This window comes from Sinocyclocheilus rhinocerous, unplaced genomic scaffold (genome assembly GCF_001515625.1).
Source record: "Sinocyclocheilus rhinocerous isolate Xijiao unplaced genomic scaffold, SAMN03320098_v1.1 scaffold604, whole genome shotgun sequence".
Taxonomy (NCBI): domain Eukaryota; kingdom Metazoa; phylum Chordata; class Actinopteri; order Cypriniformes; family Cyprinidae; genus Sinocyclocheilus; species Sinocyclocheilus rhinocerous.
Window position 1 is genome coordinate 434,162 of NW_015658518.1, and position 19,715 is coordinate 453,876.

The window sequence follows — 19,715 nt, forward strand, 5'->3', positions numbered from 1 at the left end:
TCACACACACACACACACACACACTCTCACACACACACACACACACACTAACACACACATGCACACACACACACATATATATATATATATATATATATATATACTGTATATGTATATACACATATATATGCATATGCATATTATTATTATTTATTTTTTTAAGAAAATCTGTATTTGTCAAAGCTTTTAGTGGCTAATGGCACTTTCATACTCATTTGTTGTCTACAGTGTGGGATAATTGTTCATTAGTATTTTCTCTGCGAGGTAGAAGAATAGCCAAGCTTCTCTGCAGGATGTAGATGTGCTAATCAGAGTCCGAGAGGCTCACCATATGTAATCCTTGTCTTAAGTCATTTCCACGCCAGTCTAACTGTCCTGTGCTCCCTTTGCTCGTAGGGCACAAACTGCCTCTGCCAGGTCTTGGAATTGCTAGACATTTTGGGAAGGCTTTCCTGACATGATGTTTTTAAACAGCACTGAATATAGTGTCACTATTTTTCTTTTTGAAGGATCATGTACCACATTAATCTTTCACAGTTTGGGTGATATCATTAACAACAGTCCAGGTCATTAAAATGACTTTTTATTTATAAATAAATAAAATAGTCAATTAAAAAATAACAATACAACAAAAATATGTTCTGTAATATAATAAATAATCTATAAATACATTACATTTAAATAATACAGTCACTCTAAGAAACATTTGGACACTTAAAAATCTGAATGTTATTGCATTAGAAACATGTCAAACCTAACGGCATATTCAAATTTTTTTAGACCTTTTCTTAGTTTCATATAAACTCAAAATTCTGAGAAAAAAACTCAGAATTCTAATAACTTTTCCCTCACAATTCTGAGTTTACATCACACAGCTGTTTTTTATGTCTGCCATGAAATAAAAAAAAAAAATGTTGAGTTTATAACTTGCAATTCTGACCTTTTATCACACAATTACCTGGTAACACTTTACAATAAGGTTCATTAGTTAACATTAGTTAACTACTTTAGTTAACATGAACTAAGCATGAACAATACTTCTACAGCATTTATTAATCTTAGTTAATGTTAATTTCAACATTTACTACTGCATTATTAAAATCAAAAGTTGTGCTTGTTAACATTAGTTAATGCGCTGTGAATTAACATGAACTAACTATGAACAACTGTATTTTCATTAACTAACATTAACAAAGATTAATAAATACTGTAATAAATGTATTGTTCATTGTTTGTTCATGTTAGTTAATACATTAACTAACATTAACTAATGGAACCTTATTGTAAAGTGTTACCAATTACCTTTATGTTTTTTTTATTCCATGGTAGAAAAAGGCTTCCATAATAAATTCACTTTTTTTATTTGTATTATTTATTTATGTATCATGTATGTATGCATGTATTGCATTATAGGTGTCATTAGTTCGCTACTTTGTTAGACATTAAAACATTTTTATGAATGGTTTAAGTGTCACAATATTTTTTAGTGCTACTGTATAGCTGTAATTATTTTTACCACCATTTATTTTTTTGTATTAATTACCACACCGATAATTTCTTTTTTGTTTATTTTGGGGTAAATAAATTAGCATTTCTTTGTCAGATTCACCTGTTGAACCTCTCTTTTTCCCTTTTTAGCAACAGCCCCTGAGTGCCGCCCCATCCCAGTCGGTCCAGCCATCTCCTCTGCCCAAACCAGTGTCATCAGTCCATCATGCCCAGAGGCCCACACACCCATCCCACGGACCTCACACCCCTCACTCAGCCAGCTTACCCAGCTGCCCCGGCAGAGGAAAGATGGCCAAGTTCCTCAACCCCGACGAGATGACCTCCAGGGATTACTATTTTGACTCGTACGCCCACTTCGGCATTCATGAGGTATGAGCACATCAGAGCAGCGGATGCTTGCATTTAAAAGACATGCTGAGACGTGTGATGTAGGATATAAGTACTCGTGGTAATCGACGTCAGTCATGTTGATTTATGCCGGGAGTTATGTATAATGCAGAGTATGCAGAGAAATGGAGCAGGAGCGAGACGGGGTGGGGGTGTCATTGAATTATAGGATGAGAGAGCAGGGAGAACAGGAGGTTCAGGCGAGACCTGCAAGATTAATTTTGTTCAGACTCATTTTTAGTATGTAGGTCAGATCTTTTTCCCTTCCCTCATCTCAATGTGACAGAGGCAAACACCTAAAAAGCTGCATAGATCTGAGCAGACATGCTGTAATGGTGTCAGAGATCCATGTAGTAGTCTTATTTTGGTTTTTGTACAGTAATGCTAATAATAGCCATGGTTGTGAATGTTTACCTGATTAATATATGTTTTTATGGTACTACAAAATAAATAAATATATGTTTTTATGGTACTTCAAAGAATCATGTCCAAAAAAAAACAAGACAATACCATAATGCTTTTTAGAATAGGTGTTTTTAAACGCACTTATAATGCCCGAATGTCATCTAGATGAATTTTTATTGATTAGATTTTATAATCGCATTGCTTTATTAACCCTGTATATGTAAATCAATGAGATCTTTAAATCAGTATAGCAGACTATGTACATAAAATGCATATAAATATCAGTTGTCACTCTATATCTCCTAATAATATGTCTCAGTAAGATGATATTTATAGTAAATGTTAATAATTTAGAGGCCTAAGAAATGTGTGTATCACATGATACAGAAGGCTTTATATTGTTAAACATGTTTAAATCTACTGAATAATTTGTTGGCTGTGTTTTAAAACTGAATGGTACAGTAAGATATACCAAAATATGTCCATGCCCAAAAAACATCACCATGGTACATTTTTGCTCAAGGGTGAAGACTGAATAATTCATTGAGTGTGTTTCAATACAAAGTGAGCTGCCTACCTAGACAACATTTTATATGCCCTTTACAAAAAAGATCTAGCTAACCCATGCTGCAATGATGTATTAGTAATGCCATGGTATTTTTATATATACACACCATACTAATGAGTTATTACCATATTAATACACACTGAAAAGAATTGGTGTAGGATTTACTTAACAATTTCAACTCAAGAAATACTTACAAATAAACAGGAAGTAGAACATTGAATTAAACAGAATATTTTGAAGTAGGAAAACTGAAATAGTATTTTCTAGTAAAACCTACTCCAATTGGCACTCAGAGTTACTATATATACTGTATATACAGTGTATATATATATATATATATATATTACTAGCATATTGGCTGTTTATTAGTACTTATAAAGCACATATTAATGCCGTATTCTGCATGGCTGTATTTTAGATCCATTAATCCTACCACATACCTACATTTAAAGGGATAGTTAACCCCAAAATAAAAAATTCTGTCATTAATTACTCAACCTCATATCGTTTCAAACCCGTAAGACCTTCGTTCATTTTCGGAACACAAAGATATTTTTGATGAAATCCAAGAGCTTTCTGACCCTGCATAGACAGCAACACAACTGACACATTCAAGGCCCAGAAAGGTAGTAAGGACATTGTTAAAATAGTCCATGTGACATCAATGGTTCAACCGTAATTTTATGAAGCTACGAGAATACTTTTGTGTGCAAAGAAAACAAAAATAGTAACTTTATTTAACAATTTATTTTCTTCCGTGTCAGTCTTCGCTGCACGTTCAGGAGAGTACCACGATCAATTTTCATTTTTGGGTGAACTATCCCTTCCTACTTAAAGCTGCAGTTCGTAAGTTTTGCCTCTTTGTCGCCATCTCTGTTTGAAACCTGCAAATGCAGTTACTTACTTACTCCAGCGCGGATGAATCTAATGTTTTGAGGAGTATGTGTGGCTGTCAGTCACCGCACCGGTGTGGATATTTACTGTACTTAGGAATCACAGATTCTAGCCTACGTCTTGGAATATGACCCAAATAAGAATTTTCACTGGATATTGTCATCAGAACAAGTAAGTAACAAGTCTGCCACTTTTGCTCTGACCAACTGAGGAAAAAAAGCATTACAATAAATCGTGCTACCAATGGTGATTAAATCTTAACGATCGATTAGCTCATATCACATTAAACCGTGCAAATTATTATTATTGTTATACTTTGTTCTCAAATTGTTAATGTTAACAACATCAGCGTTGCGTGACTACGTGTATGTAGTGTGTTTTAGCATGTTGATTTCAGTTTCTGTATAGTCTAATCTCTAATTGTAATACCATTCGAATTTCATATTAAGAAATTCTTTTAACCAAAAAAGCAAATTATTTTTCCTTCGAACTGGTTCTCTTTAAAATAATCTGTAATCAGATGCACATTTAAAACTGAAATAATTTAATTTCAGTCACGTGTTTCATAAACACATAATCCTTTCTGGATTACAATCTGCCATCAAAATGATAAATGTAATTATTCCAGCTGCTGTGAGAAAAGGCTAACGATCCACCACCTGCATGATCCTCACATGCGATATAGCCTACTAGCCGGGACTCAATCTTTATGTTTATAGACGTGACGTAATGTCGCAGCAGCATGCTCGAATTTCCCACGAAAACCTACCCGTACCACTCAAATTAGAAAACATTATTATAAGCTAACCGTTGTGAATCGGGATAAAGTAAGGCGATAGTTTTGAACACTGGCTGGTTATGTACTTGCTCAAATATTGATTTTGGATAATTTTTAACCAAAAAAAGTTATGGACTGCAGCTTTAACTAATAAACAGTGACTTAGGAGTTTATTGAGGCAAAGTTAATAGTTAGTTAATAGTGAGAATTGGACCTTAAAATGTGACCGTGTGTGTGTATATCTGTGCATGCATGTACAGGAAATGCTTAAGGACGAAGTGAGGACGTTGACATACAGGAACTCCATGTACCATAACAAACACATCTTCAAGGACAAAATCGTGCTGGACGTGGGGAGTGGTACTGGCATCCTCTCCATGTTTGCTGCCAAGGCCGGAGCCAAGCACGTGTATGGGGTAAGAGGGTTGAAGGTGCAAACGAATAATCCTCTTTTGTAGGGAAATATGATGTCATATGACCACCTACTTATTTCATAATAAGGATCATAAATATAAGTTCAAAACAGGAAAATGGTCTGTTTAAAAGCCATAACATGTGATATAGTATATTATTACGAACACTTGTATGTTATGACTCATTAATCATTCAGTATTCATTATATATCAGCCAATGTTAGATAATTAATTTTGCATGCTCATTTCATCGTTTTTACATTTATATTACATTTGCCATCATAATGTAATGCAATTAAAGTTAATCAAGTCAAATTAGTCCGTTTTATATATGTAGTGATTTATACATCAGATTTACAGTCAATAGTAATATCAATAAATGTTTAAAAGTTAAGTTTATTTTCCATTTTTACATATTTTATTGTTTTATTTTCAATGTATTCAGACAAAATACTGTATTATTTTAAGACAATACTGTAGTATTTAAGATAATACTGTAGTATTTTAAGACAATTTATCTTTTAACGATTTTGAGTATGAAAATAATGATCAACTTATCATTATTGCTACACACACACACACACACACACACACACACAATCAAGACGCAACTGGACTACATGTTATACCAGCACTATACCATAACACCACCATAGAATCTTATTTTTTTTCAGGGGCCACTTCTGTTTTTCTGTCTTGCAATACCTTCAATTTCATTCCATTTCTCTTTCCTGTTCTGTCCATTCAAAGCTCTCCCCTTCAATGCATTCCTCCCCAGTGGTTAGTGAAGGTTCTTAGTGGGCAGCCTTTATTGGCCGTGCTGATATATCAGGCTCTAACACGCTACATTGTGAGGCTGTGGTAATTGGCTCTTTGGATAAATCTGAGAAAGAGACTTTGGAAAAAGCAGTAAAGGTCAGAAAGGCCACATTAACCATGTGGTGCTTGTTTTGCACTTTCGCTTTGAGAACTAAAGCCAAAGCTTGTTAAGCCAAGTTAGAGTACGAGCAGAGAGAGAAACTCTCGTGTGTCCTGGAAACCTCTTGGGACAGAATGTTCTGAGAGCTTTTCTCAGTTTTCAGAGGAGAGCGAACTACCTCGGGAAGCTAAGCCGCATGCGGGTGTCTGTCTGAGCCGCAGTCTCTGCTGTAATTGAGCTGATATGATTTGCACCTCGCTGCTCTTATCCAGTTGCACTGTGATAATGAACAATTCTCTGAATGGCTTCATCATATTTAAATGCCAGAGAGCGCAAACTCTCCTCAGTGTCTATGTTACAGTGCAGCTCATCACAAACTCAAAAATACCACTTGCTCAAAATTGCAATGCAGAATATAAACTAGATTATTAAATTTTCTGAGGAAAATTTGAGTGATGCTTGCCAGCTCAAAATGCTCTGCCACAATATTCTGGAAATAGTTGTACAGTTTACTGTGCAGTTATTCTTATTATTATTTACCTATAGTGGCTAATGAGTTGGAAGTCTTGCACATTTCACAGGAAATATCTTACGTCCACATTGAAAAGTTAGGTGAATATATGGTTCTTGTCTGTCTTTTATTGTAAGTTTTCTGGATTTTTTTTCACCCACTTTACTGTCTGCCAGGCAAAAACCATGTAGCTCTTTAGAATAAACCTCTAACCATACACTATAAGAACAAAATCTGTAGAAAATCGTAAAAGGTACTAGTAAGGACACCACACACTATAGGAGCAAAACGCAATCCCCTCATGTTTGTGGTCTCTCACATTTTGAAGATCTTATAAGATTTTAAAAATCTTTTAGTGTGTACCCAGCATAAAGCAAACTGGCCAGGAAAATGTAAATTTCAAGAGCTTTGGCTACAAAATCACCACTTCAAAGACTGGGTGTTAAAATTAGATGACAGAAAAGCAAAAACTCAATGTGAATAAAATAAAAAGACTGAATAAATAAATAAAAAGACTGAATGATGAACTTGATGACAAACAGAAAAGCCTTCAGAGCGTTTAACCCCTGAAAGCATAAAAACCATAAATTAATTTATGTAAAAATAGTACAGAAAAATATTAAAGTGCATTTAACAGGGAAAAGCAAAAAAAATTTAAATAGTGTGTATGTGTGTTTAACTTAGTTTTGTACTAAAAACGTCTATGAACAAGTAAATAAAGCTTGCAAATGGATAGATTTAAAACACTGTCTGTGGCTGGTTTTTGTCTCAGTGCTCAGCACAACAGCGGCCTGTTTTTTCGTTCATTATAGGTCATGGAAATTCAGCTTTTTAGTCAGTGAAAGTCAGGGAATTTGACATTTGTCTTAGAGTGGGAACCCTGGTATTTAATCATAATTTTATTTTATAATTAATAATAAATTTTGCATAACTTCTGTAAAAATAGAGCATGGTGTTAGCAAAGCCAAAATCATGGGTTTTAACTCCCAGGGGATATATAAACTTATAAAATGTATAGCATAAAATGCAATATAACCTGCTTCAGGTAACAGCGTCTGCCAAATTCATAAATGGAAATGTAAAACATTCATGGCCTACTAATAGCTCATGACTTTTTGGATGTTCATGATGTTTAAAACTAGATAATTATTTGCTTTCACATGTAACTTGCACCTATAACGTGGTCAATTATCAAATTAATTTTGACTCATTCCTTAGTTTGCAAAAAAAGTTTAAAGTAATGCATTTACACGAGAAGTGTAATTTAATACTTATAATTTTGTGACTATATTACTTATCTGTACAAAAAGTTGTCTAAATTCTCTTTTTAGCAGTTTTTAATTGCTGTTTTAGGTGGATAAACTCATGGTTATGTGTTACCAGCATAATTTTTTTCATTGGAAACAGTCCTTTTGTTATGTCCTACACATACCATGCAAAACTTAGTTTATTTTCTTACATTTGTCATGACACGAGTGGAAATTAGCACAGTAAGTTACCTTTTTGATTGAGCTACTTGATCGAAACATGTTCTTTCAAAATGAAAACACAGAGTTAAGCCAAATGGTAACTGTTTTTAAGTTTGAACCAGAAACCTAATACAATTGTGCTCAATGAAAATGGTGTCAAATCACACTAAATTGTTTAAATGAAATGAACATCAAAAATCAATTTGAGTACATGTTAACATATAATTCTGCAATCTCATGGCTGTAATTTTTAAACAGTATCTATTTGAACATTTATGCTGGTACAAAGACTCATAGACTTCCATTGTAAGTGCATTACTGTGAACAGTTTTACAAACTGAAGCAAAAGTCAAATTATTTTCTTGAATGACATGTATTGAACCAGGAAAAGTCCATTAATGCTTAGCAAAATATTTGTGAATGAACAAAGTAGCTGTTGAGCTATACTAAAATGGATATTTTCACCAAATACCTCAAACTGTAAATGAAAGAAAGAGATAAAATCGTCATGTTTAATGTTGTCTTGTTTGCAAAATTTTGCCCTTGATCACTGTTTACCGCAGCTCAGGCCCAGGCACTTTCCTCTCGCCTTGATCATGTACATCAAGCGCTTTTCTTCTGAGAGTGGAAATGTGCTGACTGTGTTATGGGCTTCTCTGATTACTTTTAAACTCAATGCTGACCCACTGCAGTACGTGAAGCTTTTCCAGAAACAGGTGGGCCTGCCATGTAGGTTCTGATTGTTTGTCAGTTGAAGCGAAGCTGACTGACTCTGTGTGCTCCACTGGAGTTGACGGCGATGGCTATGGACACTAACGATGGCTGGGAAAACACAAGGGACGTCATGAGGCAGAGGGATCTGTGCTGTCTGAAATCAGCCTCTCACTTATACAGCTGACGGGTTCCTACTGAATCTCTCCTCTTCCCTTTAGCCTCGGGCCACTGACAGCCCCGTTACTCTGTGTGCTCGTTTACGTATATTTCTGTCTGACAACGGGACAGGAATCTGGACTGTTTGTGAATGCTAAATGGGGCTCTTTGTGTGGCTGGAGGCTGATCAGAGGAATATGTCTAATGGGCAGGACTGCAAGTTGCAAGAATCATAAGCTCTCAATGTTGAGAGACTGTAAAGGGGAAGGACACCGTTTGTGTAAGCCATCAATAACAAGATTCAAAAGTTTGGGGCCTGTACAATTTTTTTTTCTTCATATAAATTATTTTTTTCATCAAGGATTCAAATCACACTAATTGGAATAATCAGTTTCAGTCTTGTCTGAAATAAGAGGGTAATAAGAGGTCTACCAGCTATAAGAGAATCAACAAACTATAAAAGTTTAAATCTTCACATTGTTCTGTTTTTTTCCCCTTCCTCAGATTGAATGCTCAAGTATATCAGAATACTCTGAGAAAATCATCAAGGCCAATCACCTGGACAGTGGTAAGCAGATATAATGTGTGTAGATATTGTATAAGTATGTTTTGCTGTGTAGTTAGCTTGCTTGTGTGGGTGTGTGAGAAAAACAGAATGACAAATAGGATGAGACATCGACAGGATAAAGAGTGGTTGTCAAGTGTTCTTCAATTCAGCCTCCTAAATATGCATCATTTAAAACCTCTGCAGTGTCTGAATATTAAGAGAGAATGTAAAGGGTTAGTTCACCCAAAAATGAAAATTCTGTCATTAATTACTCACCCTCGTGTTGTTCCAAACCCGTAAGACCTTCGTTCATCTTCGGAACACAGTTTAAGATATTTTTGATGAAATATGAGGGCTCTCTGACCCTCCCATAGACAGCAAGGTAACTACCACGTTCAAGGTCCAGAAAAGTACCAAGATGATCGACAAAGTAGTCCGTGTGACATCAGTGGTTCAACTGTAAAGTTACGAAGCTACGAGAATACTTTTTTGCGCAAAGAGAACAAAAATAACGACTTTATTCTGCATTTTCGTCTCTACGGCGTCACTTTGGACGTACGTTCACGACAGTATCATGACGCGAGCGTGTGGCGGCGTGTCCACAAGTGACGCAGTAGAGATGAAAATGTGGAATAAAGACTGTAAATGTTCAGTATGATTTATAATAAATATAAATGATAAAATGATTATCAAGGACACTGTCCTCCCAAAAAAGACATTAATATGTATTTTTGTCTCGTTTTCAAAAGTTTGGGGTCATTTTTTTTTTTTTTATGTTTTTGAAAGAAGTCTTTTATGCTTATCATGGCAAAAATACAATAGAAACAGTACTATTTTGAAATATTACTGTTGTCTATTTTAATACATTTAAAATGATCATTTATTCCTGTGATGGCAAAGCTGAGTTTTCAGCATCATTACTCCAATCTTCAGAGTCACATCATTCCTCAGAAATCATTCTAATATGCTGATTCGGTTATCAAGAATAATTTCTTACAATTTTCAATGTTGAAAACAGTTGTGCTGCTTAATATTTTGTGGAAATTTGATACCTTAATATTTGATGAACAGAATGTTTAAAAGAACATCATTTATTTAAAATATTATTTTTTTGTGACAATGTAAAGTCTTTAGTGTCAATTGTGACCCATTTAATGCATCCTTGCTGAATAAAAGTATTAATTTATTTCAATAAATAAATAAAAACTCTTCCTGACCCTAAAACAAAATAGATTTACTTAGTAATTAAAGTGCTGGTTTTTACTGGAAAACAAGACAAAATACTGTGTACAGTGTGCACAGTGTGATTATTCGTAGTCATAAAATGCTATGGTGCTTCTCAAGTAAATGTAAGGCAATAATACTGTGAAATATTATATTATTACAATTTAAAATAACTTTTTAATTTCAACATATTTTGAAACTTGAAACTGAATTTTTTTCAGTCTTCAGTGACACATGATCATCTTACAATCATTATATGATTTGCTGTTTAAGAAAAATGTCTTACTATTATCAGTGTTGAAAACAGTTGCACTTTTTTAAAATCTAGGGTAGGCAGTTTCTGCGCTTCTAGTGTCACCTAGCAGAACTACAAAAATAAAGTATGTTTTCAAACAAACACTGATTGCCCCTTTTATGCGTCACGCTTCCACCAACTCAAATACAGTTCCTCAGCTCTATAAAAGCGAAGGCATGTCTCAAAAGGTAAAAGTAGACTAATTTCAATAAATTCTTTTTCCACACCTACTAAACACTCTCTGGCTCAGCCTGCTACAGTGGCCACGCCCCCAAACTCTTGCTATTGGCTGCACAGAGGTATGCAAATACCTATGTTCTTCTGCTGCTTCTTTTGCATTTTATGGTGGTTGGCAAACCAACTTAAGGTGCATTTCTACCACTTAGATGGGGATGGAATGTGAAGTTCAGATGGAGGAATGGGAGAGGAAAAAAACAAACAAACAAAAATCCCACAAAAAATCCTTCTAATCAGATCTGTATCTCGCAAATATTTAAATACAGCATCTTACACCCTTAGCTGTTTCTGTGCATTCTGAAGTATATCCTATAATGTTAAAATAGGGCCTACCTCAACCAGCATTATAAAAGCTTTAATATGTTTTTTTCAGCATTATTTATTGAAAAGAAAGGTCAAAAGAATGGCATTTATTTGAAAGAAATTTTTTTTAAGTCTAAGGTGTTAAAGTCTTTACTGTCACTTTTGATCAATTTATTGCATCCTTGCTGAAAAGTAGTAGTAATTTCCTTCAAAAACGGAAATTAATAAATCAATAAATAATAATAATAATAATAAATAAACATAAAAATAAATTACAAATTTGGGGTCCAGATGCTTAAAAACGTAGACGCAAAAGTGATGTTTATTTGAATGCATGGTAGATGAAAAGTTAGAAATATGTAAGATCTAATTTGGTTAGATCTAATGAGATTTAACTTTTACAGATTTTCTTACAGAGAAAACTGACCATAGGACAGCTTATGCTAATGCCTTCTACAATGCATATATCATTTGCTATACATGTGGATTCGAATACATTTTGAGATGTAATCAAGTGCTTATTTTTACATACTTGTAGAGTATTTTTTGGGCCTTAGTTATGCTGTTTATCAAAAATCAAATGATTTTATGCAGGGTGGGAGAACGTTTATGGTTTTGACATGACCTGCATCAGGAACGTAGCTATGAAAGAACCACTGGTGGACATCGTGGACTCAAAACAAGTGGTATCCAACGCCTGCCTGATCAAGGTCAGCCTTTTTGTCTTCACTGTTTTGTTTTGTTTTACTGTTTAAAGCATAACAAATTTAAAAACAAAATATCTGTCAAGGTCGTGAGACAAAATATTTTATATTCAAGATCAAATCTATGAAGGCAAGCCTTAAGAACTTATGCTATGGTGCTTCTCAAGTAAATGTATCTTCTTTAAAAGATTTTTAGATATTTCTGCTGGAAAACAAACCAAAAAATAAATAAATAAATAAAACCAAGGCAATAATACTGTGAAATATTATATTATTACAATTTAAAATAACTTTTTAATTTCAACATATTTTGAAAGTATTGTATGCGCGTGTTTCTCACCGCATGTGTGCTAGATGAGAAGCTCAAGTGAGATCCACAGAGAATACAGCAGCATTAGTATGTAACTGATCATTAGCTGTATCACTCAGTGTGACAGTTACATAATGATCCGTTGAAATGCAATTTCATTTCATCATAAACCACTGGAGAAGGTGCTGATGAGATGATTATTGGTTGAATCGGATTCATCAAGCCTGGAAAGTTTATGGCTCCACAGATGGACTGTGAAATGCATCTGCACACCTCTCATTTTAACTGCTGAAAGATAATATGAAAAAATATATTTGAAACAAAAGGCTTTTTCAGCTTTTTACAGATATAAATTTAGCAGCTCTGTCACAACTAATCCAATTTAAAACTTCGATGCAAATCAGAGCTGGAAAATAATTAGATATGTAGCAGTCTTAATAAAGGAATTTGTAAAGTACAAGTGAATTTTGACATCACTACATTATAATATATGAAATGAAAAACATTATATTCATTTACAAATGGTATTAATGGTTTACTTTGAAACTTGAAACTGAATTTTTTTAGCAGCCATTACTACAGTCTTCAGTGACACATGATCATCTTACAATCATTATATGATTTGCTGTTTAAGAAACATTTCTTACTATTATCAGTGTTGAAAACAGTTGCACTTTTTTAAAATCTAGGGTAGGCAGTTTCTGCGCTACTAGTGTCACCTAGGTGAAGTAAAGTATGTTTTCAAACAAACATTGATTGCCCCTTTTATGCGTCACGCTTCCACCAACTCAAATACAGCTCCTCAGCTCTATAAAAGTGAAGGCATGTCTGAAAAGGTAAAAGTAGACTAATTTCAATAAATTCTTTTTCCACACCTACTAAACACTCTCTGGCTCAGCCTGCTACAGTGGCCACGCCCCCAAACTCTTGCTATTTGCTGCACAGAGGTATGCAAATACCTATGTTCTTCTGCTGCTTCTTTTGCATTTTATGGTGGTTGGCAAACCAACTTGAGGGTTAGTTCGCCCCAAAATGAAAATTAGGCTGCGTTTTACTCACCCCCGAGGCATCCTAGGTGTATATGACTTTCTTCTTTCAGACGAATCCAGTCGGAGTTATATTAAAAATTGTCTTTGATCTTTCAAGCTCTGTCGTTGTACTCAGCGGGTGTTGCATTCCTTCTGTCCAAAAGACGTGAAATTAATGATCCGTTGAAATGCAATTTCATTTCATCATAAACCACTGGAGAAGGTGCTGATGAGATGATTATTGGTTGAATCGGATTCATCAAGCCTGGGAAGTTTATGGCTCCACAGATGGACTGTGAAATGCATCTGCACACCTCTCATTTTAACTGCTGAAAGATAATATGAAAAAATATATTTGAAACAAAAGGCTTTTTCAGCTTTTTACAGATATAAATTTAGCAGCTCTGTCACAACTAATCCAATTTAAAACGTTGATGTAAGTCAGAGTACAATTTTTTATATGTAGAGGACTAAATAAAGTAATTTAAGAATGTTGCGTATGTCAATCATTGTCTGTACAAATATAGATAAGCACATATAGTGGACCTTTTTTAAGCTACTTAATATATAATTTGTATTGCATTAAATAACATAATATCAAACCATAATCTACAATCAAATAATGATAGCCTTGTCTCAAAACTAATTAGCAATTTTTCTAGTTAACTTTAACTAAGGATGCACCAGTATTGAAAATCTGAATATTATTTTCATGTTATAATGTGAAAACATTACAATGCAAAAGTAAAATCAAACATTTTAAATGCTACAAGTGAATTTTGACATCACTACATTATAATTAATATTCAATTAATAATATATATTTGCTATATCTTACTTTTGCTATCTTACTTTAAAATAAAATATATTTTAAATATAATGCAATGACATTCATGCATTTTAGGTGCCATTTAATTGGCCAAATACCATTTGGAGTCATTCCTTTTTCTACTGATTGAAGCGTGTCCTGAACTGACCTTAGAGGAAATTATATCGTGATATTTCAGCCTATTCTACTCCAGTCTTTCTTTAAAGTTTCAATAAAGTAACTTATTTTAAAGATCAGATCTGCCAAATGAAGCAGAGCTGGGACATAATGGATGAAGGCACTTACAGTAAATTAAGTGGTGAATGGAAGTGTGACGCACACACTGTTGGTTTGTTTGATATAGTGATTAATGCTCCATTTCAAACTTTGAGCTTTATAACTTAATCTAAAGTAGATCGGACACGTTTACAAATGGGAGACTTGAAGTCTAATGGAAAGTGAGAGTGAGAGGAATATAAAACCACAGAGAAAGAGAGAAAGGTTTACACTTAACAGTTTCCTGTTGTTTTTCAGGTAAATATATCAGTGGTGGAGGCAGGGCTCAGTTTACTGTCGGGAAATGATGGAGTCTGAAACAGCTGTCTGAATGTACTGATCCAAGAGCAGTGATAACATCCTAACATGACTATTGAAATGCTAGCAGTACAGTATGACATTTCAGAAGAAGAGATAGAGATCAAGCTTGATGCTGAACTTTTTTACTCTCTCCCACAGTAAAGAGAAATTACTAAAGAGATCTCTTTAATATTTCATGTTGCACCTGGACAACATTGAGATTAAATGGAGAAGTCTCCTGCTTTTCAGGTTTATCTCAAGACCCCAATATTTTCACATCTCCTCCAATGTCACACACTGTGTTCAGAAGATACTAAAGTCGGCAATCAAGAGTCAAAGATCTCAAAATGAACAAACGCTGCTTTATCAGACGTTACATGCAAGATGGAAAATTATTATTATTTTTTTTAAAACCTACCTACTGTCAGGTCATCCAAGATGGAGATGAGTTGATTCACCATTGGAACAGATATGGAAGAATTTAGCTTTACATCACTTGTTCACCAATGGATGCTCTGCAGTGAATGGGTGCCGTCAGAATGAGAGTCCAAACTGCTGCACAGAGGTATGCAAATACCTATGTTCTTCTGCTGCTTCTTTTGCATTTTATGGTGGTTGGCAAACCAACTTGAGGGTTAGTTCGCCCCAAAATGAAAATTAGGCTGCGTTTTACTCAAATCTACAATGAATCCACAATTTTTTAACTTCAAACCATCATTTCCAGCTAAAATATGAGTCCTCTATTCATAATATTGCTTTCTCAAGATAAAGTCATCTTGTCTGAATCAGGAGAGAAATATGCACAGATCAAGCACCATTTACAAGCGAAAACAACACAGTTTTAAACAAATATACCAGTGGATTTTGATGTGAGAGGACAACAGAGGATGGACGTTTCCACTAGAGGAAAATTCATATTTTGGCTAGAAGCAATGGTTTAAAGTTAAAATGCCTTAATGATATATTTTTTTCTTTTCTTAAAAACTAATTTACATTTTGGATGACCTGAGGGTGAGTACATTTTCAGCCATTTTTCATTTTTGGCTAAAATATTCCTTTGAAAGAAACCCAGCTGAGAATGCCATTAAGTTCCTTAGGCCATGACATAGCAACTTTAAGCTTTCCTCATCTTTTCTCAGGAAGTGGACATCTACACAGTGAAGCCAGAGGAACTGTCCTTCACCTCCTCCTTCTGTCTGCAGATCCAGAGGAACGATTATGTCCACGCTCTGGTCACCTACTTCAATATCGAATTCACCAAGTGTCATAAAAAGACTGGCTTCTCCACAGGTGTCCTGTTTTATACTTCTCTATGTTCTGCATCTTGGATCACAGTACTTTGTGGTTGATGTCTGCCCTCTAGTGGCTCAGTTTTGACACAGCACTTCCAAAGGCATTGAATTAAACCAAAATAGACAACAAGAATAAAGTAAACCGATTTCTTAAATGAAAACCAGCTACATGTTTTGATGCATAAACATATAATGATATTAAAGTTACTATAAAGTGTTAGTAGTATATAAAGTCTATGAAAAGCATAAGCCTGCAAGTCCTACAATGAAGTGTTTCCTCAACGGCTCTGGGATAACAAAATAACAAAGATTCATTAATGAATAATTTTAAGCTTCTTGACTTTACATTCTAGAAGATTACCAAGCCACATCATGTTAATATTAACGATTAGAGTTTATATGTGTTATGTACCTTAAAGTGCCCTTATTATGGGTTATGAAAGGTTCATATTTTGGTTTTGGGAGTCCCCAACAACAGGTTGACATGCATGCAAGGTCAAAAAACACTTTCATTGTCTTATAATATGCATTTATTTTGACCTTACTTGCTCAACGACTCCCAAATGATTCGCTCAACGATTAATTTTTCCAAACCCCTCCTTTGCGTGACGCTAATCTGCGGTGATTGGTCGATTGGTCTCATATGTTCATTTCATCATGCCTGTAATGCCTGATAAAGCAGTGTTTGTGAGCGCAGTGCTGCTTTGTGTACAGCGTTACTTAAAACTTTGCAGGATGTTTCCATTCACTGCAGCTGTATTACACACTGCATGAAAGGTAATTTTCAAAAATCCATAATAGGGGCACTTTAAGCTAACACAACGACGGTGCTCTTGTTCTTGTTTAGTTTAATCCGGTTTACAACAGAAAACCTAGTACAGCAAGGCCAATGACAACACAGTGGCGAGTAGCGCCCTCTGTTGGTTATGTCGCTTTTTATTTCTCTATTTCACTATTGAGACAGATTTGTGCTTCTAAAAGGATGTGACTCAAGCAGATTGACTGCTGTGGTTTTGACTTTTCTTCTTATCCTCTCTTGATGTATTGTATAGTCAAGAGAGCACCTGACTCCTGATGTTGAGTTGCAGTGTTGTAAGGTGTTTTGTGATTCCCAGACAGTGATCTGAGGGCTCTGTTAACTTCTATTGATCTTTGAGGTTCAGTTTATTGCTCAGTCAGCACAGGCGTTTCCTCATGGGTGGAAGCTCAAGTGATCTTTTGTTTGGCAAGAAAACTAACGCTCAGACACAGACTTCGGGTCCTTATTTTCTCTCTAAATCACACACATAGCGTTTGCATCTTTTTTGGCAGCGGTCTTGAAAGAAATACAGGCTTCGAGAGGTTTATGTCTGGCAAGGCTTTAAAATCGGAATTTGTGAAGTGAATTTGTCAGCATTAGTATAAGATTCACTGTTGTATTTTATGTCTATTTGAAAAACACACACACACACAGACAGGATGATCATGGCCCTGTAATACTGATCAGCTCACTGTAGTTCATTCTTCTTATTGCATGGCTGCTTCTGAAATAATTATATACTTTGACATGAAATATAGATTTAGATATTGAAGTTTAAATTATATATAGGCTATGGAGCATGGAGTGGTCAGTAGAGGCCATTATATTTGACGTCAGAATCCAACAACTGATCAATCAGAATCAAGTGTTTCAGAGAGCAGCGTTACAACGTGTTATATATTTAATATTTTATTGTATATATTTTCTCTACCGTAGCACCAGATGCCCCGTACACACACTGGAAGCAGACAGTGTTTTATCTGGAGGAATATTTGACTGTGAAAAGAGGAGAGGAGATAGTCGGAACTGTCAGCATGAAGCCAAACGAGAAGAACGCAGTAAGAACTCACCTAATTAATAAAAATAAAAAAAGTCAAATATGCTTTCAAGACCCATTTTATTTTATTTTATTTTAAATAGTCAGTTAGTAATATAAGTATAGCCAAAAATATGCTTTCCATATTTTCAAAATATATATACACTGCCATTCAAATGTTTTGGGTCAATAAGATTTTCTAATGTTTTGGAAACAAGTTTCTTACACTCACCAAGGCTGGATTTAGTTGATAAAAATATATTGTGAAATATTATTAAGTAATAACATAACTATGTTCTATTTGAATATGTTTTAAAATGTAATTTATATCTGTGATGGCAAAGCTGACTTTTCAGCATCATTACTGCTGTCTTCAGTGTTACATGATCCTCCAGAAATCATTCGAATATGCTGATTTGATGCTCAAGAAGTTTTTTTTAATTTTTTATTATTATTGTTGAACGCATTTGTGCTGCTTAATATTTTTGTGGAAATCTGTGATTTTTTTTTTTCTAAAATAAAATGTTGCTGTAATGTTATAAAAGTCTTGTAAATGCATCCACACAGAATAAAAGTATTACCTTCTTTTGAAAAAAATTAATAAATTATAATAATTCCCCCAAACTTTTGAATGGTACTGTATAATTCAATGCAACTTTCTTATGTATTTTTTTCTTATAATTAAAATGCAATTTAACTTTCTTGTTTATCTATCCAGCGTGATCTGGACTTTACCTTTGAGCTGGATTTTAAAGGTCAGCTATGTGAGGCCGCTATCGCTCATGACTATAAGATGCGCTAAGTATCCAGCAGTGGCGAGAGACGGTTTGTGACAGTACTCAGAGAAGCAGAGGCAGGGGCCGCTCCGGATCACAGCTACAGCCCTGCTGCTGGGAAGAGACAGAGACAGAGACAGAGAGAAAGACCAGCACAGAAGTTGTTATCTCTGGGAGTCTTGCCAACGTTTTTGGAGCGGAGTGGCACTTCTAGCAATAGCAGCCTTGCCTTCGCCGACTCTAGCCTGCACTAGTACGCCATCTCTCCGACTGTTCAGGGGCCAACTATGACTACACCCCACTGCAAACAAAAGAATGTCATGCTCTTATGAATGTTAAGTGTTAGTTTATGGTGATTTTGCTTTTACATTAGGAGTGTGAGATAAGATATTTAATATTGAAGGTTGTGCTTCCAAGTCCCAGGCATTAAAAATATCTAAATTTAACATATTATCATATTACGAGAATAACTCCACTTACATAGTAATAATTCAATTGCTGGACTTTAACAATTTCAGTGCAGTAAAGTAAGTGATCTCATAATTTAAATCAGGTTTTAACAAAATCCAGAAATAATCCATTGCTTACTTAAATATCATTGGCCAATGCTAAGAACAATATTTTTTTTCCTGTAAAGCTTTAATAATGTTTTTTTTTTGCACCTACAAGGTTGGCAAATACAACTAAATATTGATGAAGTCTATAAGAAATTTTTTTTTTTCACCACAATGTTTTACCAAAAAGATCAATTATGTTTAAATGTCATGGCATAATCAGCATTTTTTTAACTGAGTAATTATACATAGACCATAAAAGAATATTTGAATTTCAATAAAAGCTAAATTTAGCTATTATATTATATTATATTATATTATATTATATTGTGATGAATGGAGACATCCAAATTGGAATCAAATTGCATGGCAGTTTCATACTGCAATAAAAACTAAACTTTTAAAAAATATAATTTATGTTTTATTTTAAAAGGTCTGTGAATTACACACCAAATTTAATTTTATAATATAAAATCATTAGGTTCTGCATGCTATTAATGATA

General features: G+C 34.4%; 1 protein-coding gene across 1 annotated transcript in view; it reads left to right on the forward strand.

Annotated features, from left to right (window-relative positions):
- The window catches only part of LOC107722452 (protein arginine N-methyltransferase 8-B-like), a 24,326-nt gene extending 5,104 nt beyond the window's left edge, over positions 1-19,222 (forward strand). The window contains exons 2-8 of the mRNA XM_016530808.1: positions 1,639-1,878; positions 4,802-4,957; positions 9,228-9,291; positions 11,924-12,039; positions 15,895-16,045; positions 17,783-17,904; positions 18,601-19,222. Coding sequence (XP_016386294.1) covers positions 1,639-1,878; positions 4,802-4,957; positions 9,228-9,291; positions 11,924-12,039; positions 15,895-16,045; positions 17,783-17,904; positions 18,601-18,684 — 933 coding nt within the window. The 3' untranslated portion in view covers positions 18,685-19,222. The remainder of the gene's footprint in view (positions 1-1,638; positions 1,879-4,801; positions 4,958-9,227; positions 9,292-11,923; positions 12,040-15,894; positions 16,046-17,782; positions 17,905-18,600) is intronic.
- The last annotated feature ends 493 nt before the right edge of the window (positions 19,223-19,715 follow it).